Source organism: Artemia franciscana, chromosome 21 (assembly GCF_032884065.1).
Source record: "Artemia franciscana chromosome 21, ASM3288406v1, whole genome shotgun sequence".
NCBI classification, from domain to species: domain Eukaryota; kingdom Metazoa; phylum Arthropoda; class Branchiopoda; order Anostraca; family Artemiidae; genus Artemia; species Artemia franciscana.
In genome coordinates this window covers 34643432-34668829 of record NC_088883.1, presented here as the reverse complement: position 1 = coordinate 34668829, position 25398 = coordinate 34643432, and the positions used below count along the sequence as shown (strand labels likewise).

Sequence of the window (25398 nt, the reverse complement as noted above, 5' to 3'; positions counted from 1 at the left end):
TAAATTTCATAGTGGTAACATAAGTTGATTCGTCCAGAATAAGGGAATATCTGCTGTCATCAATATCAGCCTTCAATTTCGTTGCCTCGGATACTGGTCCAGGAAAAGCACTCGTGATAATGGTGGATAAGTGTTCAATAGCTATAATCGACGAATGACATGCGACATTTTCTGCCAAAATCAGTTCCGCTTTTCGTGCTTTGACATCGAGCAGAGTAATTCCTAGAAATATAAAGGGATTTTAATTCGGCAGGTTAATCTGCAAAGTGTCAAATATATCCTGCACGTCTTTCGACAGTTGTTCACTTTTAAAAGTGAGAAACAATTTGGAAGAAGGCTACACTGACTTTTCGCGTCAGCTTTGGATAAGCATCCGACGTAAAGGTAAAGACGCCTTACAGACTCCGCTTGAGGAAAGCTTTATATTTTCAGGTATTGACTTTGAATAAAAAGCTTTAGGATTGTAACATCCAGTTTGTGATATTTTTTTTTTACTTCAATCGTTTGGGCTGACAAACTACAGAGACAGACTACTAGTTCTGCATGTAATGAGGGCCTGGATATGTAATGAAGCTTGAGGCTATGTGGATCTTTTCGGTCTTATGGTAAAATATCTTCCTCCTTACACTCATCTCCTTGTACATATACTATAAAAGCATCAAAAAGGAGGATTGAAATTGAAATATAATTTAATTAAACCTGTATAGACTCAGAAGAAAGCTAATAGAGAATCAGACTACAGAGGATAAGCACTGAATTTTGTATTTTAATTCTCTACGGAGCTTGTTCAGTGTATTGAAGGATTGCAAAGAAAGAAATACTTACAGTTTACAAAAACAACCTGGAACCTTGTAAAGCAAGTTGACATAAAATGCTGATGAAAAATTGTGACAAACTAAATCATAGATGACAAGAAGCAGTTTCAAAATAACTTAGGACAAAATTAGAACTGCAAGGTATTCTTTTGTAGCATTTGAGTGTTCCATGCTTGGGGGTTATGAAGTCCATCTTCATCTGTTTCAAACACAATTTCAAGACAAAAGTATTTGGCGTCTTACCTTTATCCATGTTTTGTAGATGAAACGCTTTTATTCAATAGTCTTAACTCGTAATCTGCTGTAATAAATAGTTCTTTGTATTCAATTTACTTATTTTCTTCTTCTTCTTAAGTGAATCGTATGGTATAGTTAAACTTTCCCTTAAATCCGTTCGCTTTCTTTCCTCAAAAGTTTGGTAAAAGACTGAACTTGAACTTGAAAAAACAATTTAAGAAAAATAATAAATATTATTCTTTGGAGTATAAAAAGCCCAAAACGAGCCAAATTAAAAAACAAAAAGCCCGGTTTCCCGCCCCAAGCCCGCAAAAAAAAAAATGCCCGCCCCAGCCGAAAGAAATATGCCACCGGGGCTTGAAACAACCCAATCTGGCAACACTACTTTGACGTCACTTGTCCTCAATAATTTTTTTTGGGGGGGGGGTAGAAAGTGCAAGCCCACGGACAAGTAATCCTGAGCGTTCGAGGGGGTAGTCCGAGTAACCTCTGACGTCATAAGCGTCTCACAAAACGCTTGGATAAGTCAGATAAGTAATCGGACAAGTAAAAGAACACGGGGAAAGTACAACGCCGATATTTTGCCATTGTCCTTTCTAAGAAGAAATTTTGTGAACTCAAAAAAAAAAAAAATTCAAAAAGCATTTAAAGTAGAAATTGCCCTCAGGTTATTGAGTTGAATACGAATTGTATTTTGTTTGTATCTTTTAAAACATTTGGTAAAATTCTAGTTAATTGACTTCTTGCTATCTCGGAAAGGGTTTAGGTTAGGAAAATTAAACTTTCAGGGACGGGTCTACAGGCTAAAGTATGTCCTGGGAAGGTATTTTAAAGTACCCACCTCCACTCCTTGTCCCCCTAAAGGGCGCTAAAATGTGCCTACATGACAGGTCCATACCTATTGAAATTTTGACAAAAAAACAATTTACCTTAAGTTTCAGTTACTAGTTGCTTTTTCCCTGCCTTTAGTTCTGAAAATGCAATTCCTGTCATTTAAGTAGAATTTTGAGCCATATCAATGTTTTTTCCAAAATTTAGGTATTGTATTTGCATATCTTTAAAACCTTATAAAATGGAATTTAGCAAAGTTATGAACCTGAACACAATTTTGTTGTACTTCAATTAAGCAGAATGTCTATTTTGCAAGGTTTCACTTTTATAACACACATACTTTTAAAGGTCATCACAGGTCAGGGCCCTTTAGAGGGAGAAGGAGTGGAGGTAGTTGCTTCAAAATACCTTCCTGGGACATACTTTAGTCTATAGATTTATCCCTGATAATTTCATTTTTCTAACCTAAACCCTTTCTGAGATAGCAAGAAGTCAATTAACTAGAATTTTACCAAACATTTTGGTAATTAGCCTATGTAATAGGCATTAGTTTAGCATTCTTCCTTTGGAGACAGTAAAATTCTGAAAAATTACTTGAATAGCCCATGTTTCACTTGGACTCCACCCTGTCATTATTGGAAAAATTACTTTACAAGCTTATATAGAATGCTACTATCTAATCTCATTATAAATAAAAATAATTTTGTCATGTAGTTAAAATATTTGTCCCATCCCTATAGGAAAAATCTTTTTGCCAACTAGCCTAGCCTAGTTGACAAGAAACATTGGCCCACCCAAATTTTCATTTTCCAACTATCTGAAAAATAACATCAATCCAACACTTAGTTTTTCCAACTAGCTAAAAACAAACATTACTCCAGAAAACAATTCATTTCCAACTACTTGACTAGTAAATTCTCCCTAACAAAACTTTATTTTTCTAGCTAGTTGACCAATAACTTCAGTAAAATTATAGCAGTTCATATAAGTGGCTTACTAATAAAGTGAATATACCATTCAATGCCTTTTGGTAAAATTGTAGCAAACCATATAATGGGCTTTTCTATAAAGTGAATATACCACTTGATGCGTTTTTTTATGTTATTTACAAATGTAATAATCACTTCTACATCAAATTCATATTTAAGCACTTTTTGAGCTCTTAAAAATGACATAAATATAGGGTATAAAAAAGGCTAAAAACATTTGTCTCAAACTTTAAAACATTGATCTCAAACTTACTGTTTCATTATAAATCCATTTTTTTAATGTTATATAATTCACAATCACTGATTTCACAACATTAATTTAGATAAATTAATTTTACCAAATTAATTTTTGGTAATTAATTTACCAAAAATTAATTTTTGGTAAATTAATTAATTTTTTAATTAAAAAATTAATTAATTTATGTGTTAATTTATTATGTGAAGTGTTTTCTTCTTTGCACTGAGAAAATGTAGTATTATTTTGTTGGAAATGACAGATAACTTGTACTGTAATTGAAAATCTGTCATTTTTAAGAGCATGAAAAGTGCTTAAATTTGAATCTGTGGCAGAAGTGACTATTATATTCATAAAGAACATAAAAAAGGCATCAAGTGGTACTTGTACTTGTGGTGGGAATCAGGCATTTCCATCTCGCCCAGCATCAGTGATCTTAAAGACCTTTTTGGGCCATATTATTCAATCTTGTGCCAGCTGCTCTGCAAAAGCAAGCCACTGTGTTGACCATCTGTGACTGAATTTTCTGAAACCCTGATTGGTTCAAGGTCTGACTTGGCCAGGTTCCACCAGTTCTTCCTTTGTCCTCCTTGGTGTTTCTTCCAGTAGCTAATAGGCTCAACTAGAAGTATTTGGCAAGGCAGGTACTCTGGCAGTTTCTGTAATACATGGCCCAACCATTTCAAACAGCATTTTTTAATAGTGAGCACAACATCTCTCTGAATATTGCAAATTTGATGTATAATTGCATTGGAGATATGGTCATGTAGCTGTACTCTGAGAATTTTTCATAGACAAGTATGCTCAAACACCTTAAGTGTATTCTCATGCTGTAGTTTTATTGACCATGTTTCACATCTGTAAAGGGGAATGGTGCAGACTAGTGCCATGTAAATAGATAGATAGATAGATAATTTTATTCACCCACTCGATACAAAACCACAAATGGCACGAATGGAGTACAAAGAAGAAAAGAAAAAAAAAAAAACAAAAAAAAAAACAAACACTTAACTGCACAAACAAAAACAAACGTTACGATACACCGCCAATAAATAAAAACATTATTACAAAAACTCACTAAGGACGAATTGCAATTGCCAGACTACTAGGCCCAAGCGACCCCAAAAATTCAGAACGACGTTTCGTCACAGCAGCAATCGGATCTGTGATACCGAACCTTGCAGACATCTTGGAATTTTTAACCCACGGTGGGGTATTTAAAAGAAACTTTGCATATTTGTAAAAAAGTGATCGAAGGTTTCTTTTATCACTAACACTAAATATATGCCAAAACGGTGATAAAGCCAGAAAGTGTGGGATCACCAGTGCATTATATAGCCTAGCTCGAATTTGTCGATTATATTTCGCTTTAGTTGAAGATAGCGCCCCGTAAGCCTTACGTGCCTTTTCTGCGAAATTACTTATTTGGCGAGCACGTGTAGATGCCATGTTATGACCTATAGGCATTCCTAAGTACATTATGGAGTCAGACAGTGGAACCTCTTGAGCACCAAATTTGACAGCAAGATCTATACAATCTGCATTTCTCCTATTGAAAGCAACAATCTCGCTTTTACTTGCATTAAAAGATAGGCCTATCTCTCTATAAGCATCATCTAGAATCTGAAAATTTTCTTCAATACGAGACAAACATCTACTTAAATTAAAAATATCATCTGCGTAATTAAGTAATGTTACATCCAAACCTCGGAAAATGCAGCTCATTTGCACTAACTTTTGGGCCTCGAGAACACTATTATTATACAACCGGGGTGACGAAATTGCACCCTGCCTAATGCCCTTTCTAACCGGAATAGCATTTGGTAATACAATCGGCCCGTTAGGAGACGGGACTTTAACTTGGACTCGAAGCTTCTTATACATATCCCGAAAAGGCAAAATAACCGATCGGTCCACACCACGTTTATGAGCAGACACTAATAACTGGGGATGTATCCCAGAATCAAAAGCACGTCTAACATCGTGACTCGCTAGAATAAGGGATTCATTCAGTTCATCAGCTTCTATTAATATATTAGCAAGAATATAATGGACGTGCTCGCGACCAACACCTTTTTTAAATCCGAACTGATTATCGGGGGTAGAACATTGAAAAGCAATATGATCTATAACTAGCAATTCCATAAGCTTACATAAAACCGGCGAAACAGTTATAGGGCGGTAAGATACGCATTCAGACGGATTTTTCCCTTTTTTCAAAATAGGTGTAATTACTCCAGTACCAAAAACGTCGGGAACGAGACCAGAATTAAAGATAATTTGGAATAGAAGCTCTAAATGACTCAGGAGACCAGCAGTACCATGTACAAGATGCAACCCACACAACTTGTCGACACCTTTCGATTGTTTCTTTTTTAATTTTGAAATTGCACGAATCAGATTAGGAACAGTTACTATGTAGCCAACACCAGAACTAGGCAATTCCATGAACTTATCAAGTTCGACTTCATATTTATCTTCAAGATCTTGTTCGGGTGGAGAGAACTCAGAAGTAAAGTGGGACACCCAATCTTGCTCAGAGATCACAGGTTCAACACTATTCTGATCACCATTACGTTTAAGAAATCTCCACACAGCATTTGGGTCATTACTTATCAATTGACTATGTTGATCGATCACTTCACATTTATGCTTAGACAAAATCTTGGCAAATCTGCGTTTGCTGAACAGCCGAACTTCATTTACAACACCTGATTTCGGACGACCACACTCGTTCCAGAGCCTAAGCCAAAATTTTGCACGACCACATGCTTCACTTAGAGCAGGGTTTTCGGACCACTTTGGAATTTCCGTTCCCACTCGGACTTTACGAATGGGGACCGCAGCGGCCTCGGCAGATAACAGTGCGTGAGATATTTCACTACAGTAGATGTTTAGTAGCAGCTGTTTCTCTTCATCTTGAATACATACACTCTGCTGTAGTAATTGGAACGGCACTTTAATCTTTGTGAGAATCTCATCCAATACGTAATGATAAGTAGCCAGGTCAATTTTACTCCAATTAGTTTTGATTTTCCACTTCTTTTCATTAGTTGGGGGGTTAGGAGAGGCAGGAATTACTCGAAAAGTGTTTATAATTGGAAAGTGATCAGACGCGCTTACGCTCAGATCTACGTGCGAATTGCCGCAAGCTGGAGATTGGATGGAACTTAACATGAAGTCGAGAGATGAAGTCGAGCCTGAGTTATGGATATAAGTAAAACACAGATCATTGTTAGCAAGACGAAGACCGTCACAGGAAGATAGGAGGATCTGTGCTCGAGCGTTAGACTCATCAGTCAAGTCACAGTTCACGTCACCAGCGACTATACATTCAAGGCCCTGGCTAGAACAGCTGCCCACCGAACTCGATAGCTTACTGCAGGCTTCACTAAATTTTTTTTCTGATTTACTGTCTCTGTAGTCTGTTGGCATGTACACAGAGTGGATAACAGTTTTGTGCACCTTAACAGCAACAAAAAAGTCTGAAGATTTATACAGAATGGGATTTAACCTGCTGCTAACAAGAATGGCGATTCCACCGGACGGCCTTCCCCTGCCCGATGACTTTGCAGGAGTAGCAAATACTTTGACGCCATCGTTTAGCTCAAGCAGACTAACGGCTTGATTCGAGAGGAAGTGTTCCTGCACACAGAGTACATCGTTATAACATAACAATCCTTCTAACAGTGGCATTTTATCAACCACTCCACCATTTAAGTTCCATGAAACAACCCGTATAGAATCACCGATCATTGTTTAGAAATTAGCTTCTGAGCTACTGGACATTGGAAGCTGTAGCACGGGTGTCGAGAAGAACCACACAGAGCGCATTTGGGGGCATTTTGGCATGGATTGTCCCGAGAGCTGGAATGATCTCCACCGCACTTTGAACATTTCGGGGGATCTACACAAGATTTTGCTGCATGTCCGTAGGACTGACAGTTGTAGCACTGCATCGGTAAGAATTTAAATTCTGTAATGGGTAGTCGCTCGTAACCAAAAATGGGCGGAGAGTTCATTGCGTTAAAGAGATGAGCTTTGCTTTCAAACTGTAATTTGAATGACCGAGTACTACCAATTTGTACGGCCTTAACACAGTTCGGTACAACTGAGCGCAGTTCGTCATCTGAAGTTTCAGTGGGAACGTGGCGGATTATTCCGAAGAAAGCGGGAGTTTTTACTTTAACACTTATAGTTGAGTCACTTTTACCCACTGCCTCAGCCAGGGACTCGGCAGCATTCTTGTTGTTCAAGACTACTCTCCATTCAGATTTCCTAGGTTTCAGCTCCACAATGTTCGAACTAGTATCACCACATACTCTGTCCAAATAGGATTTCCGAGCGCTAGGGTTCGAAAGATCTTTCGGGGGATTCTTCAAAACAACCGCATATGACAGTTTCGACATGATCGTGTTGGTTTCTGCCGCAGGCATAGCAGAGACAGAAGGAGAGGGATTAGAATCCACGTAACTATCGAACTTAGCACACAATTCGTTTACTTTCCGGGTTAGGGTAGCCGTCACTTCTCCCGGGATTATCGGAACTTCATCAGGTTCGAAAATCACAAACCGCGGCAACGAGATATTTTTATCTTCACAAACCCGAAATACTTTTAATATGTCCAGGATATCATCGGTGTTCTTCGATCGCGCAGTAACACGTGTGGTAATTCCTGCTAGGGGCCACAATAACTCCTTCGCCATTGCAATTGCTTCCTCTGAGAAAAACTCGACTGCTTTTTTCGCTATATCCTCCGAGCGATTACCAGCTTTTATCGCACGGAAAGCATAATTCAGTAACGCATTCCAAACCAATTTCTCATTACTCCCCATCGCAACAGCCACGTCACAATCCGTAATGCAAAATCAAAGTCCGAAGGGAGGAGCCAGTTCAATAAACTACGACGTAATACAGAGCTATTTAAGCTAATAAGCGAGGGAAGCGTAGTTTCTTGCTACCTGATCCCCGCAGTTTAAGGGAGTCACACTCCCGGCAGGTACAACGGCCCTTGCGACAAGAAACTCCCCTCTTCTGCTCGCTTATTAGTAAAATTTAATAATATGAACGCACTCTAGAATCCGCTATTAAGAATTATTATAGATGACGCTGTTTTGCTTCCAAGCAAAGAGCATAAATTAGTAACAATATTATAAGGCAACTCCAGTTAAATAAATCTATTCTTCAACACAAATTATATGAGAAGAATTGAAAACTATGCTTCCTTACTGTTCCTGGGATCACAGATTCCAAATCGAGCACAACCTTGGTTAAAGAATCAAACTATTTCCATATAAATTTAACATATTCAAACTTAGTAATTTATTTGCTTCCACTGTTTAGAAAGTTACTATGTATTCAACTTTCATTTGGACACTGATTTCATGGCAATTCCATAACGGTTTCCAAAGGGAGGCAAAGACTGTCTGCACTTTCTGTATTCTCTGTTGGATATCAGTGTTGGAAGATCCATCAGTACAAAGCTGGGAGCCTAGGTATGTGAAATGGTTGAGTTTTTCCAGCTGAACTTGTTTGACAGTTAGGTCCTGTGTTGTGGTTAATAGCAATGAATTTTGTTTTCTCTGTGTTGACTTTCAAGCTGATCTGGTCTGCCTAGGCCAAACTGCTGTCACACATGTTTTGGGCTTCTACAGGGTATGCCAGGAGGCCATCATCATCTGCATAATCAAGGTCAGTCAGTGAGAGATTCTGTCCAATCTGTGCTTCTGGATAAGATGATAGAGCATTTTCAAGCACCCAATCAATACAATAATTGAACAGAGTTGGAGAGAGGGCACACCCTTGTTTTACTCTGAACTCAACCAGAAATTCTTCAGTTTTTTTGCCATAGACTCTAACTCAGCTCACTGATGCATCATAGTATAACTTCATCAGTTCAACATACTTCAGCAGCATTCTGCCATTCTCTAGGATCTTCCAAAGTTTCTGGCAAGTGACAGAGTTGAAGGCAGCAATGAAGTCCAGGAACATCAAGATTATTTATTATTATTTAAGAATTAACAATGCTTCTTGACTACTAAGGTCTCTGCAGTGCATTCCTGCAGTGTGATTTGATCTCTGGGTCCCATATTACCAACCTAAGGTCAAATCCACTGTGTCACCACAGGACAGGAACATCATGATCAGGGGTAGGTTGTACCTTTCAAACTGCTGGATAATGAGGCAAAAGGCAAAGATATTATCAGTACAGCCTCTACCTGGTTGAAAGTTGGCTTGATTTCCTTAAGCTCTTTTCTCCCCTGGCCCTTTGAAGCAGTTCAAGAGTATAATCCCAAATATTTTGACTGCAATGTCTATGAGACATATTCCTCAGTAATTTTTGCATTTGGTTTTGTCTTCTTTCTCATAGAAAAGGAGGATGACTCATTTCTTCCAATCTTTTAGAAGTGTTGGTCCTCCACACTTCTTTGAGAATGCCATGGAGCTGTTCAGCAGTGACCTCAGGGCATTGTTTGTATAGTTCTGGGGGGAGGCCGTCTTCACCTGGGGCTTTGTGGTTTTTTAGGGTCTTGATTGCTTTTAGTATTTTGGTTCTGGTCAGTGTATCCATCACAATATTGTAATGCTCTTTAGAGATGGAAGGTGGGAAGGCATCATGAGCAGATGAAGGGGATGGGTTTTGGAGGAACTGAAAGTGATCCTTCCATCTTGCTGAGTGTTCCTTCTGACAACTAATGATTTTTCCTGATCTGTTTTTGACTATTTCTGAGACAGGAGCTTTCTTACCAACAGATTCCTTCAGGATCTGGTAAAGCTTGCAGGGGTCATGTAAGCGTGTTGCTTTCTCTAACAGCTTGGCAGTCTCTTCCCACATTTGGCGGCAGTCCAGACAAACAGAGTGTTTTACCTGTCTGCATAACTTCTTTGTTTCTTCTTTAGGGCTGCCCATCTTTTGTCTTTGCTCACTGACTATTGACTGGGTCCTAGCAGTTATCCAGTGTTGTCATTTGATTTTTGCTTGGCCTAGGATCTCATCAGAAGTCTCTGTCATCACAGTTTTAAAGGTCTCCCATCTCTTATTGGGGGTTAGGTTTTCATCAGAGCTGAGGGGGTCAAACTGGTTAGTTAGTTCTAAGTTGAGGGCCTGCTGCACTTCTTTGTCTTGAAGTTTACTGATATTGAAGCCGACCTTGGGCTTGTTTTTTCTTCAAGTTGCAAGACATAGCAAAATTTTTGCTGCAACAAGCCTGTGGTCAGACCCAGACTGCGAGCTTGTGTCCGCGCTGTTGTAAGAGTGAGAGTCCTGCATAGAACTTCTCCAGTGCTGGTGTAGAAGAATAAAGTCAATTTGGGCCATAGTGAGTCATTTGAATGCCAAGTTAAGAGGTGGCTTGGTTTGTGCTGAAATATGGTATTGGTGATAACAAGTTGGTTGGTAACCATAACGCAGATGAAATTGCAAAAATATGCTTTAAATATTGGCCTGCTAAGTGGGAGACCAATCCAGAGGTACTGTTAAATAAGAATAATCTAATCCTATCGCCTTCCCCAACAAGTATCTTTCCAAGATTTATCATAGGATTCGGTCTGGCTCAAATGGGCTAAATTTTTAGGCGTTTTGAAATCAGTTCCCTAATTCAAGTGGCGAAGTTCCCTCTTCGTCCCTTTGCGGGTCTTGTAATTTTAAAAATGGAACAATTGACCATTGCCAATTTGAATGTAATATGCTGATGTCTGCATAGTTTACCCTGCAATGTAAACTGTTAGTATGCTTCAAACACCAAAAAGTCTCACTGTTAGCCAAGAGTCCAGCTGACCATACCCATACACAGAGCACAGAACTCAATGTATATCCTCTGTATAATTCAACTCCTAGTATCAAAAGATTTACTGCAAGAAATCTGAGCAGATTCAGGATAAATAAGAAAAAACCTACTGAGTAGCTTTGTTCATCTCACAGAGTGAGTCAAAAGGAAAAGGGCTGAATAGTCTCAACTGAAAAGCCTGTGTTTGCTGAAATAGAAGAAGAAAGAAGAAATTAGTAGGGTTGCAGTCGTTTTCTTAATTCTTTTGTTTTTGGGTTGGGGAGTGTCTCTTTATTGAGCAGGCTTTAGTAACTGATTTAGTACCTGATTGCTTCTAGAATCAGAATTTCATACTAAAGCCTTATATGATGGTTGTTTCCACTGCAAAATCAGTTTTAAGCCTTTTACAGACCCTCAAATATGATACATTTTTCTCTTATTTTAGATATGGCTTAAATACATGTGCTAGCATAAATTTTGTTAGAACTGGTTTATGCATAAATTGAATCAAGAGCAGCAAAAATGAGAATCACTAAATGCATAGAAAATATATAATATGTGTTTGAGTAAGGTTAGAAAGGTTAGGTTCAGTTAAAATGGAATTTACAGTGGAAATAAATGTTGTATTTGAATTCAGGATGAAATTCTGATTCTAGATGTAAGTTTGTTTCTTAACTATCAGAATACTCCTATGTCAAAATACTTACCAGAAAATATCCCATTTTTGATTCTAGTCCTGATGAATTTAAGAACTGTACTCAACTACTGTTTTTACCATATTTCTATTTTTTTTTTGTTTTAACAAATGGGTCACACAAAAATAACAAAAAAAAACAACAACACAATATTAAAATATCTAAATAATACTAACAAAACTAAACATTACCTTTTACTATCAAAATAGGTCCCAATGCATATTAGCATGTTTGGAACAACCCAGAAAAGAACACTTCAACTCCTAACACACTTCCTTGCAAAAATAAAATAAACAAACAAAAACACTCTGAATCCTCATCCCATTACCCCCCTACTAAACATTCAATCAACAATTCTAAAAGAATATATTTGTAACAGCATAGCTATAAATAATCTAATATTAATTTGGAGGCTCATTGCTGATTGTTGCAGGCTTTTTGTTTGTCTGTTTAGAGATTATTATAAATAAACTCTTCATGTTTCCAATTTAACTTGCAAGAAACAAATCAATTTTCAATCTGATCCCTTGTGTTACCAGAGTTTTCTTGTGAAATAAGTTTACAAGTATGTTCTAATTGACTGAAAGTTGAACAATCATGAATTGTTTCTTGTGGAACTGAACATTTTGCTTTGCTATTTGGCTGTTCTAAAATGGCAGGAATCAATTTTAGGCTGGAGATGTATCAATAAGCCCATATGTTCCTTTTGCACTTTATATAATGAGGACATGAGTGCTTCTGTCAAAGTTTTCACTTCTGCATTGAATATTTATGCTTCATTATGAAGTTTGAACTTTTTGAGATTTTTATTTAGGGACAACAAAGGCAGCACTTACCATACCTGCATTTTTAGATCCATCTGTTTAAATGTCCAAATATCCTCAATGCTTTTATAACTAACTAGTATTCCATTCTAAATCATATTTCTGCTTCAAATCTAAAAGCACACAATAGATTTCTTTCCCCATTTAGTAACATCACTAGAGGTACTTGTAATATTTTGGTTCAGTTAACTGGGGTTTTGACATGCTGGCACAATGGTTGCCCAGAATATCTTATTTTGGTATTTGCAGTGGAAACTCTTCCTTGTTTTAAAACTCTTGACAGAGCTGTTCTTAGGATTAGTTGTGCCCAGGTAAAAAGTAAACTAAAGTCCCGCTCTCCTTGCTCCAATATTAGCTAAGAAAAGCCAAAGCAGAGTAAACAACTTGACCAAAGTGGGCAATCCCCCAGCTGCAGTGCATGGGAAAGCTAACCTGGTTACCTTCTCCCCCTCCCCCTTAGGAAAAGCTCTGACTTTAGACTTCACAGAGGTGGTTTTATTAACAGTCCATAGCCACTGGAAACGCTTCAATACTTTTATGAACAGTCCATAGCCACTGCAAACACTTCAATACTTTTATTAACAGTCCATAGCCACTGCAAACACTTCAATACACTTATTGTGCTTCTTGTCCCAATTTTTGGGAAACTACTTTTGCATTTCAAGAATGTCACTGTCAGTTTTCCATAGCAGTGTTCAGTATCACATCCAAACTTTTAAATCTTGAATGCAATCCCTCATAACACACAGTCTCTTCGTATATGCTAAACAAGCCATTTCTACATATGGATTCCCATTTAGTTAGTCAGTAATTACCTCACCCAAACCTTCTTTCACCCAAAAAAGTTTTTTCAGTTTTGCATATTCAGTTTGGTGGCCATTAAAACTCACTATGAGTATGTTTACAACCTCTGTCCCTCTTTTAGCATTCTTTCTAAGACCACAAAAGAATTACCATCAACAAACATCATCTCTTTGAATCTTCCCCAATTAGAATATCCTACCTACAGTGTTTCAATAATACATTCTAAGGCAGATTGCTGCAGTACACCATATCATCTTCTTCCTTGAACACAAGACTCTTCAGAGCTAACACTGACAATGACCTTTCTTCCAAGTAATTAATTGTCAGTAAATACTTTTATCCTTCGTGTAACTTAAGATTCCACAGCCCTACTCAACACCTGGAAACACACCATTGAATGACATGTACCATCCATATCCAAATTGACATAAACCAACATAAGCCATTACTATAAACCAACGGCGTAATTTTTTCAATACATTTGCTTCTTTTGGCTCCACAATCAACTGATCATATTTTAATTTATCAATGAACCCCAAAAAAGATTTCTATTTTAGTGTCATATCTACTTGGCAGTATCTAACAAGTCTAGAGATAAGATCAATCTGATTAAGATTTGTGACTGTGTCAGATACTGTTCTCACAAGGATTTATTTGTGAAACTACTATGCTGAACTAGAGAATTTGATAACTAGGAATAGCAACTATAACTTCCATTACCATAACCCATTTTGTATTTTTTGCCATCTGTAATATATTTTACTTTACCTGCTGATGAAGTACTGACTTAAGGGTGAGGACTTATAGTCCTCATTGCAGCCTTTACCATTTGGAAATTTGTTACCCTGTACTTACACTGTTGAACCACTGTTTTTGAGAAAGCACTATTTAGACTTATGCTTTCTAGAGCATCTCAAGTAAACTGGCTCATTTGCATCACCCATTTTTTCTGTAAATAACCATAGTACTACCTTTGAAACACTGGACATTTCTGTGATTGTATGCCATACACTTGATGGCAAAATTTACTTGAGAACATCACTGTGGCAGCATAACTCCCTTTGAGGTTCTTAGGCACCTTGTTTTACCTCTTCTAACATGCTATTCCTGGAATCTCAACAGACGACTATACATTCTCTCAGTTGTTCATCTTTTAAGTACCCTTGAATGATCCCTGTTCTCTTACGTTCCTTCCTTTGCCTCTCATTTACACATCTTCTTTTGATTGGATTTTCAGGACCGTTTTTGCTTACTCATTGATATTGACAGGAGCTGACAGCCCATTTATTTTGCTGTTTATTTAAATTTGATGGGAGAACGTCCTCCTTCAATGATGTAATAATCAAGAGCTCTTATGCTTATTTGTAATTTTTGTCTATTACTTCATATTCAATGCACACTTAAACAAAGTCATTTGGGTGACATTTCATTCAAATCATCAGTTGACAAGGAGTGGTGCAACAAGCAATGGCAGACAGTTTGGGACTCAATTGATGTTCACTGGCTGGCAACTACAGGATCGTTCTTATGCAGGCAATTGTGATTTAAGGTAATTTAAGATTATCAGAAACCACTGTTCCAAATTAGTGTCTTTTAGTTCTGCCTCATGTGTTCATTCCTGGTTATCTTGAGCATTTTCTCCCCAAAATTCTGGATTTTCATCCAGTCCAAAACTTGGGAATCTTTCTTTGTCATTATATCTGCCATTAAGTAGGCCTGCTGCCACCACAAGATTAACACTTGACATCTCTTTATTAGAATCCTAGGCAATGATGAGAACTTGCTAATTAACTTATCTATAATGAACTTATTAATTCCAATCAATTTAACATCTATCCACAAAATACTCGAAAAAAAAGTAAAAAGAGACTTGTAAGAGTCTCTGAGTATACCCTACCTTACAAGCAATTAGCCTTTAAGAATGCTTTACATAAAATAAAATTGTGAAAAACCATTCAGTACTATATTTTTTATTCAGTTACCCTTTTATTGTTGCTTCAAAAGGGTCCTTATTTTATTTTCAGTGTTTATTTTGAGGTTTGGTTTTTATTTTGTCCTTTGGACTTTTGTCTACTTTTTTTTTATTATTATTTTGCACTGTGGACGGTTAAGTGGAGGTCTCAACCAAATTATTTGCATAGTTCTTTTTCCGTTTTTCACTGGCTGTTATTTTCCTTGTTTCTCTTTTCTTCGCGATTTTGTTTTGTCTTCAGAGACAGTTCATTTGCTAATGTTGTTTTTTTTGAAGTTTAGTTCGTGGTTGAAAGTGTCATTTAGTTTGGCTTATTGAAGTTATGAAGGGCTTTGGAATTCACATAGGAAACACAACATGTTGTATAGCCTACATAAAGGTAAGTCTCAAATATGTCTTTTGTGTATGTACATTTGCACTGGTGAGGCTTAATAATGTAACTAGAGAATAGAGTAAGAGAAAATAAATAAAATAACATAAAATCAAACAGGGAATTACAACAGTAAATTATCTTAGACACTGACAAAAATAGATAAAATTAAATAGAAATTTAAGTAAGTTAATTTAAGTAAAATTAAATAGAAATTCAATATATATATATATATATATATATATATATATATATATATATATATATATATATATATATATATATATATATATATATATATATATATATATATATATATATATATATATATATATATATATCACAGTCGTTATACCTTAAAACGACTGTGACCTTCAATGAAATGAACATTATAGAGCTTTGATGTTGTTGGTAAGTGTCTCGGCTAATCCGAGACACTTACCGGCTAATCCGAGACATTATTGATGAGATATATTGATGACACAAAGTTAAGAACCTTCAACTTTTCTAAGCTGGAACCTAGTAAAAAGCAAACTACTTTTATGAAGCTGTTAGTCTTCACTAGGACTACGCTAGTGCAGTAAAAAAAAACCAACAAAATCACTATGTTTTTGTTTTTTCTTGTCTTTATTCCTGTGTCTTATGTGCATTCATTCCCCAGGAAATTTAGAATTATATCACGTTTATCAATGCAGTTTTGACAAGGTTTTGTCAAATTTTTACCAAATTTCGTCAATATTCACTAATTTTCCCAATATTTGGAGTCTCTGTAAGAATTGGGTTTTAGTTCAATTGATACTGTCTGACTAAAATTTTGCCCCATATTTAGAAATATTTTCTTTCGTTGAATATTAACATATAAGTATATATATATATATATATATATATATATATATATATATATATATATATATATATATATATATATATATATATATATATATATATATATATATATATACATATGTATATATATATATATATATATATATATATATATATATATATATATATATATATATATATATATATATATATACAAATATATATATATATATATATATATATATATATATATATATATATATATATATATATATATATGTATATATATATATATATATATATATATATATATATATATATATATATATATATATATATATATATATATATATATATATATATATATATATATATATATATATATATATATATATATATATATATATATATATATATATATATATGTATGTATAAATATATTTAGTATAATATATTACACTCAGCTCAAATTACCATTTACTAGGACTAGGGCAGAATAGACTAGAAAAAAAGAGACACATCCATGACACACAAGGGAAAATAGGGTTTTTTCAGGTATTCAAAACAAAGCGGACTCATAATTTCAAAGTTTGTCAACTTTGTTGATTCCAGTGTTGCAGTTTTTATTTCTCTTCGTTGCCATTTTTAATGTTAAAACCAATAATGTGTGTAGTGTTGTTCAAAGTGAAAAAAATTAATCTGAAGTGTGTGGCAAACACTGTTCTATGACGAAGAATTATGATTCATATAAAATTTAAGACTTTACAATATTTATTTATTAATATCAATTAAAAAATAATGAAACAAATCCATAAAAAAATATAATAATGATAGTAAATATTAACCTCACAAGGGGTCTAAAACAAAACAAAACTACAACTTCACGTTCCTTGCTATCACTAACTTAACACCCAACTAATTCCATCAATGAAAATAAATGCAATCTCTAGTGATTCAATACCAATTATGCTTCATTTATGTATCCTATCTATTTAAACATTAAAATAATATTTAGAAAATAATACCACAATTCTGTTTTAGCCAGGTCACTTCTGATTTCCTTTCTAGAATTACCACACACATAATCATAAGAATTCACTAATAATTGCTACGTATAAGCTTCGAGACAGACATTGGAGTTTTATCAAACATTGGTTTCAACGCCATCTATTTAAAATAAAGGATATACCCCGGAAACTTTTAATTCTGAAAGTTAAACAGATACAAAGTCTTCCATGGTTCTGTGACAATTCTAGTGGGTTTGATCTTAGCTGAATAATAGAAGACCCAGAGTTCAAACCCAGCTAAAATGAAACTCGTCCACAAAAAGAAAAAAAAAACAACCAAAAAACATAATAATAATAACATTAACCTCACAAGGGCTCTTTTTTGTGTGAAAAATGTTATTTTACTTTAATTCTATTAAGTCGAATTTACAATAGCATTTAGGTATAAGCATCAACTGTCAAATAACCCTTAATCATCGGTCTACTATGTTCCAATACCCCGTTAGTACCAGAGAAAAAACAGACACATGGGTGATGTACAGGCTAAAATAGGATTTTGTTATGTTTTCAAAAGAGGACCGAAAAGCTTCCACTATTGTTTGAGAATATCTAGATATTTTTTATGTTTTCTGTAAATTAGTTTGCTGTTATTTTTTACTCTTAAGTTCGTAATGGATGTTTTATAGCATTTGTGAGTTATTGTCAAGTCACGTTCTTTTACATTTAAAGTTTACCTAAAAATGGATTTTTAATGTTTGGTTACTATTGGCCATAATTTGCTCTTTACTTTGCTCTTACACAGGCGAAGGGAGGATCCCCCTCCTCCTGCGTGAAGCTGTGACTAATTAATAGTGTAAAAATATCTTACACCATCTTGATATCTTTATCATGATGAAAAGAAACATATTTTTTTTGTGTAGTTTTTATAGCACTTGGTATTAACCAAGTGACATATAGCAATTGCAAATTCTGTCGGTCTGTCTGTCGGTCCCGGTTTTGCTACTTTAGGCACTTCCCGGTAAGCTAGGACGATGAAATTTGGCAGGCGTATCAAGGACCAGACCAGATTAAATTAGAAATAGTCATTTTCACGATTTGACCATCTGAGGGGAATGGGGGACCGGTTAATTCAGAAAAAATAGAAAAAATGAGGTATTTTTAACTTACGAACGGGTAATCAGATCTTGATGAAATTTGATAATTCGAAGGACCTTGTGTCTAAGTGCTCTCATTTTAAATCTCGACCAGATCCGGTGACATTGGGGGGAGCTAGAGGGGGAAACTGGAAATTTTGGAGAATGCTTAAGAGTGGAGAGATCGGGATGAAACTTAGTGGGAAGAATAAGCACAAGTCCTAGATACGTGATTTACATAAAAGGACCTGGTCCGCTCTCTGTGGGGGAGTTGGGGGATTCCCAGTGCATTGGTGAGTTCGGTGCTTCTGGACGTTCTAGGACGACGAAAATTGGTAGGTGCATCAGGGACCTGCACAAATTGACTTGATAACAGTCCTTTCCCGGTTCGACCATCTGGGGGAAGGTTGGAGGGAGAGGAAATCGTGAAAAATTAGGTGTGTTTATCTCGTGAATTGGTGATCGGATCTTAAGGAAACTTGATATATAGAAAGATGTCATGTCTCAGATGCTCCAACTTCAATTTGGATCGGATACGGGGACATTGGGGGGTAAAGGGGAGAAACAGAAGTTTTTGAAATCAAAAATCATGGAAAACGCTTAGAGTGGAGAGATCGGGATGAAACTTGATAGGAAGGATAAGCACAAGTTCTAGATACGTGATGGACATAACCAGTCCAGTTCTGGTCTCTTTGGGGGAGTTGGACCATAATAATCATGTGACGTGAGACATAGAATGAAAAAAAAAAAAAAACAAGAAAGGAAGTTTTTTCAGTTAACGAAAAAATACGAATCAAGTCTTTCGCTTTATTTCGGTATTTTGAGTTTGTTTTAAATTAGGCTTCATTGTAACTTCAGATCATTTAAAATGTCTTTCCAGGCTGAATTTCATTTTAGGACGATTCTTTCTGTAATGAGTTTCTCATAATTCTTAAAAACTAACATCGTTTGGACATAAAATATCTTTTTTGAAATATTTATGTGCAGGATCAATAAAAGATGCTAGGGTATATAGGAGTGCTGTTATTGATGTTTAACATAAAGGTAACCATCTAGTTTTGTCTAGGGTTATTTTAAAGCTGAAATTTCGGAAAGATAACTACCTCCTGAGAAGTTATGATGTGGGTAGACTCCGGGATAAAAATTTGAGAGAAAATATCCAGTAACAGTTGAATACTAAACTTGAGACTTTAAAATTTGACAATATGGAAGATGGTTGGAATAATTTTAGAAAAACAATTTGTGAAGTTGCTGACGGTGTCTTAGGGAAGAAAGTTATGACTGCAGCTAGGAATGTTAGAGGAAAATCTTAATGTTTAATAGAAAGGACAAGGGGTTTGTCCAAGAATTATCTGAGTGATACATCATATGAAAACAAAAGGAATCTAAAGAAAGTGGAGAAAGCATTAAAATATGAACTAAGGAGGTATGAAATGGAGGCCATGAATAAAATTGCCGAGGATCTGGAAGATGGAGCAGCGACATTAAAACTTAAAACGAACATAAATTATTCTGTATATAAAAGGGGTTGTCCTCTCCCCAACGCCTCGCTCTTTACGCTAATGTCTTTTAATTGTTTTGAAAATTTTAGTGTAGTCAAACTTTAGCGTAAAGAGCGGGGCGTTGAGCAGGGCACAACCCCCTTAATATATGGAATAATTTTTGTTCGTTTTAAATTTTAATGTCGCTCCTTACTTGCAGTTAAAAAAACTTGTTTTTTTTACTGAATATTGTACTAGCATGTGAATAAATTGGGAGGGAGTCGTCAATATGGGCCTGTCCCAGTTAAAGATAAGAATGGGGCCATAATTAGTGATAAGGAAAGAGCAAAAGAGAGATGGGCAGATCATTTTGAGTATATGCTAAACCGAGATAGAGTTGCATGAAAAGATATAGAGGAAAAGGAAATAGTTTGTGATACCTCTGATGTGAAGGAAGATTTGTTTTGTGAGGAAGAATTAGCGACAATACTAAAAGGATTAAAAAGTAATAAGGCTCCAGGTGCGGATAGCGTGACAAAGGAGTTTCTTAAATATGATGATTTAGAGGTTAGAAATACATTACTGAAGATTATCAATATAATTTTCGAAAAAGAGAAAGTACTTAACGATTTTAGGAAAACCTTAATTAAACCACTATAAGAAAGGTGATAAGAGTGGTTGTGGTAATTATTGAGACATTAGTCTGGTCTCTATAGGTAGCATATTACTTAGTAATATATTACTCTTTGGACAAAGCTATAGACAAAGTTTTAAGAGAAGAACAGTGCGTTTTTAGAAAAGATAGAGGATGTGTCGACCAAATTTTCACTCTTAGGTTAATAATTGAGAAGTGCCTGAGTTGTCAAACACTTTTGGTCCTCAGTTTTATAGATTATAAGCAAGCGTTCGTTTCCCTTAAAAGAAGCAAAGGTCTTATCCCTGTATGGTATACCAGATAAATACATTAAAGTGATTGGTGCAATGTACGAGAATAACACTGCCGCGGTTAAGAAGGGCTTTGCCTGGGGTCGGAGGATGTCGTAAAGAAAGATTTAAAAGAAATGGAAACTTCCTGGGAGGGTGTAAAGAGGGAGGTTTTGAATAGATTGAGATGGAGAAGAAGCGCAAGTAGCTGTGTTGGCCTCATGCGGCTTGATGCTGTGATGAGTTGTTAGTAGTAGTAGTAGTATGGGCTAAGTTCTGCTTCTGAAGTGCTAAATCTACAATATTAGCCTCAGAGTTGTTATCAACTTGGTTTGGAATCCATCAATTCAAATTTTAATGAGAATTAATATCACAGGCTGCGCAATAGAGCTGTTTAAGTAAAGAGCTGTGTGGACACAATGTATTATTTATTTATTTATCTTTTTTGGTTTAGAGCAGGGAACTTTGTAATCGAAGTGCCCTTGTGATTTGTGAGTTTTGTCACAGAGCAGTGTACGTTAAGTTTAGTTATTTCCTTTTTTTAATTAAACCCGATTGAACCTTGAAAAAAACCTTGAACCTTGAAGAAGGAGTTATCGAAGAAACTTCGAAAAGGGCTCATTAGATTGGACATTGAAAGGGCTAGTGCCCTTTTTAATAGTCGAAGTTGATTGAAGGGCAACTAATCGCTAACGCCCACCATTTCCCCAAACACATCCAATCAAAATTTTGAGATAGCCATTTTGCTTGACGTAGTTAAGAAGTCCAGAAATTATGTCTTTGATGATGACAACCCCGCAGAGCCCTCATGGCAAGGGTTGTAAGTTATTCCTTGGGGACATATAAAGTTTTTATAGAAAGGTTGGTCGTATAAACTTCAGAGGGGGCTCATTGGATTGGTAGTTAAAAGTTCCATTACTTTTTTAAGATCCAAAATGATCGGAGGGGGATACTCCTTTCCCCACACCTCGTATTTTCCTGAAATACATCTGATAGAAATTTAGGAATGACTATTTGTCGTCGTAGAAACTTCTAAAAAGGCTCATTTAATTGGAAATTGAAGGGGTTTTGCGCCTCTTTGAATAGTCGAAAGTGATTAGAAAACAACTAATCCCCATCCCACTTACACCATTCCCCCAAACACACCCAATCAAAATTTTTAGATAGCCATTTTGTTCAGCGTAGTTAAAAGATCCGGAAACTTATGTCTTTGAGGATGATAATCCCCCTCCCTTTCAGCCCTCCGAACGAGGGTTGTAAGTTATGCCCTGGGGCATACAAAGTTTTTATAGAAAGGGTGATCGTAAAAACTTCGAAGGGGGCTTTTTGGATCAGTAATCAGAAGTTTTAGTACCCTTTTTAAGATTTAAAGCGATCAAAGGGCGGATATCCCTTCCACACCTCGTATTTTCCTGAAATGCATTTGATAGAAATTTTGAGACGGTCATTTGCTGTCATAGAAACTTCAAAAAAGGCTCATTCGATTGGAAATTGAAAAAAAAACTTCTTTAAGAGTCAAAAGGGATTGGAGGGCGAGAAGCTCCTTCCCCCTCCTCGCGTCCTTCAATTCTCTAAACATATCTAATCAAAATGTTGAGATAGCCATTTTGTTCATCGTAGTTGAAAGGTTCGGAAATTACGTCTTTAAGTATGACACCCCCCCCTCCCAAAGCAATCAGCGCAAAGGTTGTAAGTTATGTCCCGAAGGCATAAAATGTTTTTATGGAAAGGAGGATCTTATAAACTCCGGATATTGGATTGGAAATCAGGCATTCTAGTTCCCTTTTTAAGAATCAAATTGATTTAAGGTTTTTATGGAAGGGGTGGTCGTGGGAACTTTAGAGGCTCATTTCATTTTGGAATGTGTAGTTTCAGTTCCTTTTTAAGAGTAAAAAAGGATGGAGTGCAACTAGTCTCCCTCCCTAACATCCTTTTTTCCCGAAACACATTCAATTGAAATTGCGAGAAAGCTATTTTGTTACCAATACTTCAAAAATCACATAACAATGTTTTTAGGGTGTAACAATCCCCCAAAGCCCATTAGCAAGGGTAGTAAGTTGTGCCCGGTGCATATAAGGTTTTCATGGAACGGGTAGTTGTATAAACTTTAGATCGGATGGAGCTCATTTATTGGAAGTTGGAAGTTTTAGTGCCCTTTTTAAGAGTCAAAAGGGAATGGAAGACAATCAGCCTCCTCCCCCCAAGCCTATCACAGCATTTTACCTATCAGCATTTTTTTTTTATCATACCGCTAAAATTCTTTGTTTGGTTAAATAAAGGCCACAAAATTACTGAGATGTCATCAACAGAAAGTTCGAACTTGGTCGATAAACGTAGCAGTTTTTTCGACTCCTGCCGTGAGTTAACAGATGATGCCAAAGTTTTTCATTTGGTTAAATAAAGAACATTAAAATAGTGAAATGATTTGTACAAAAATCTGAATTTCGGTCTGTAAATGCGGCGGTTTTATCGACTCGTGCAGTTGTTTTACGTGTTGTATTCGAAACGGACATAATGCTAATTATTGCGCTAAACAGTTGGTAAAAATAACCAGCCAGTCGATAGATCCCTTGTCCCCCCCCAAAAAAAATATTTTGGCTAGTAACGACCCTGCTACTACTACTTCTATTGCAACTACTTGTAGGGCTAAGAGCACTGAGATGGAAATTTCAAGAAGTATATGAACATACAGGTTTTCATAAGGACATACCAGCAATGTCATAACGCATCAGAAATGCTTCAGGAACGGTTGATGTTATGCATTAAGCTGAAACTCAGCGTATGCTGAAGGAGATGTTGAAGAAACCAAAGGTGCTAAATGCATACTTCTACTAATACTACTGCAACTATTGCTTCTGCACAAGCTAGGGCTTTAAGGTGAAGCTTTTAAGGGGTATTTAGGCGGATGTTGAACTTAAAAAAAACCCAACAAAACTATGAGCATGTGGACCTTCAAAAGCATAGCAAAGTTTCAATTCTCAAATTCGTCAACTCCTTACGATTGCACATAAAGCGCTTTAAGTCCTCATTGTCTCCGCGCATATATACACCTTGATAACATCGCTTTTTTTCTCAGTTCTGGCAAAAAATGCGAAATTCCACATTTTTGTAGATAGGAGCTTGAAACTTCTACAATAAGGTTTTCTGATACGCTGAATCTGATGGTGTGATTTTCGTTAAGATTGTATGACTTTTAGGGGTTTTTCCTCCTATTTTCTGAAATGAGGCTAATTTTTCTCAGGTTCGTAACTTTTGATGGGTATAACTGATCTTGATGAATCTTATATATTTAAAATCAGCATTAAAATGCGATTTTTTTTTGTAACTATTGGTATCAAAATTTCATTTTTTAGAGTTTCGGTTACTATTGAGCCGGGTCGCTTCTTACTACAGTTCATTACCACGAACTGTTTGATATTATCCCTCGAAAATATTTATAAATTTTGTCTCCTCCTCGTGAAATTGTCTTTTAATGTGTGTAAAACTATGATTCAAGTGAAGCTGCAACTTATATCTTAATAGCAACTTATATTATTAATTTAGACCTTTAAGGATAAGTTTTGGGGAGTTTGAACTAGCCGGAAGGAACTATATGTATACTCTTAATACTACCACTACGATTAATGTAATTAATGACGCTGAAGATATTAAAATGAAACTTGTTGGGAAGGTTTAGGAGTTTCAGTTAAACAAAGAATCTGTGTGCATACAGGTTTTTAAAAGGACATATAAGCAATGTCATAGACAGCACCACTCTATAATGGCTAAAATGTCATTGAAACTTTTAAAGGAGCTAACCCGATTCAAGATTAAAAGCTCTGGTGCCCTTTTTAAGAGTAAAAAGAGATCGGATGGCAAACAGCCCTTCTCTCAAACCATTCATTTTCCAAATGCATCCAGTCAAAATTTTGAGATAGCTCTTTTGATCAGCATAATAAAACGTTCGAGTAACTTTAGATATATTAGGCATGTCAACCCCACACAATTGTGCAATTGGCCCATTATGTTTTAAAACTAAATGTTGCTTAAAAATAAATCAATAGGGATTGTGTCTATGGTTGCCAATAAGACACCTTACCAATATATAGAGAACGACTGGGGGTATTAAATTGAAACCTTTGTTGCTACTACTATTACTACTTCTGCTCTTACAATTTAAATAAATGAAAAGAGTGTAAGTGTATCCAGGTTGTCAAAGAGCATAGATGGGATTTTTTGGGAATGATATTAAATTTTATTTTTCAGGTCAACTTGAGAAGCTATAAAATTAATTTTAAAAACACTGTTTGTGTAAGAATTAAAAATTGTTTAAAAAGCTTCTCCAGCATAAAAATAGCAGCCCATACTATGAATTCTTTTACAAAAAATGGAAATATGTAAAATATTATTTTTCAATGAAAAAGACTCTAAATAAAAAACGAACAGAAATTGTTGCAAGAAACTTTTCACAAAACATGTTCTTCAAAGAAAAGTAAAGAGCTCCATTAATA

General features: G+C 35.8%; 1 protein-coding gene across 1 annotated transcript in view; it reads left to right on the top strand.

The window, feature by feature from the left end:
* Positions 1–1634: 1634 nt before the first annotated feature.
* The window catches only part of LOC136040981 (heat shock 70 kDa protein 14-like), a gene marked incomplete in the record, with an annotated part of 42038 nt that continues 18274 nt past the window's right edge, over positions 1635–25398 (top strand). Inside the window, 2 exon segments of the mRNA XM_065725456.1 lie at positions 1635–1719; positions 15445–15547. Coding sequence (XP_065581528.1) covers positions 15491–15547 — 57 coding nt within the window.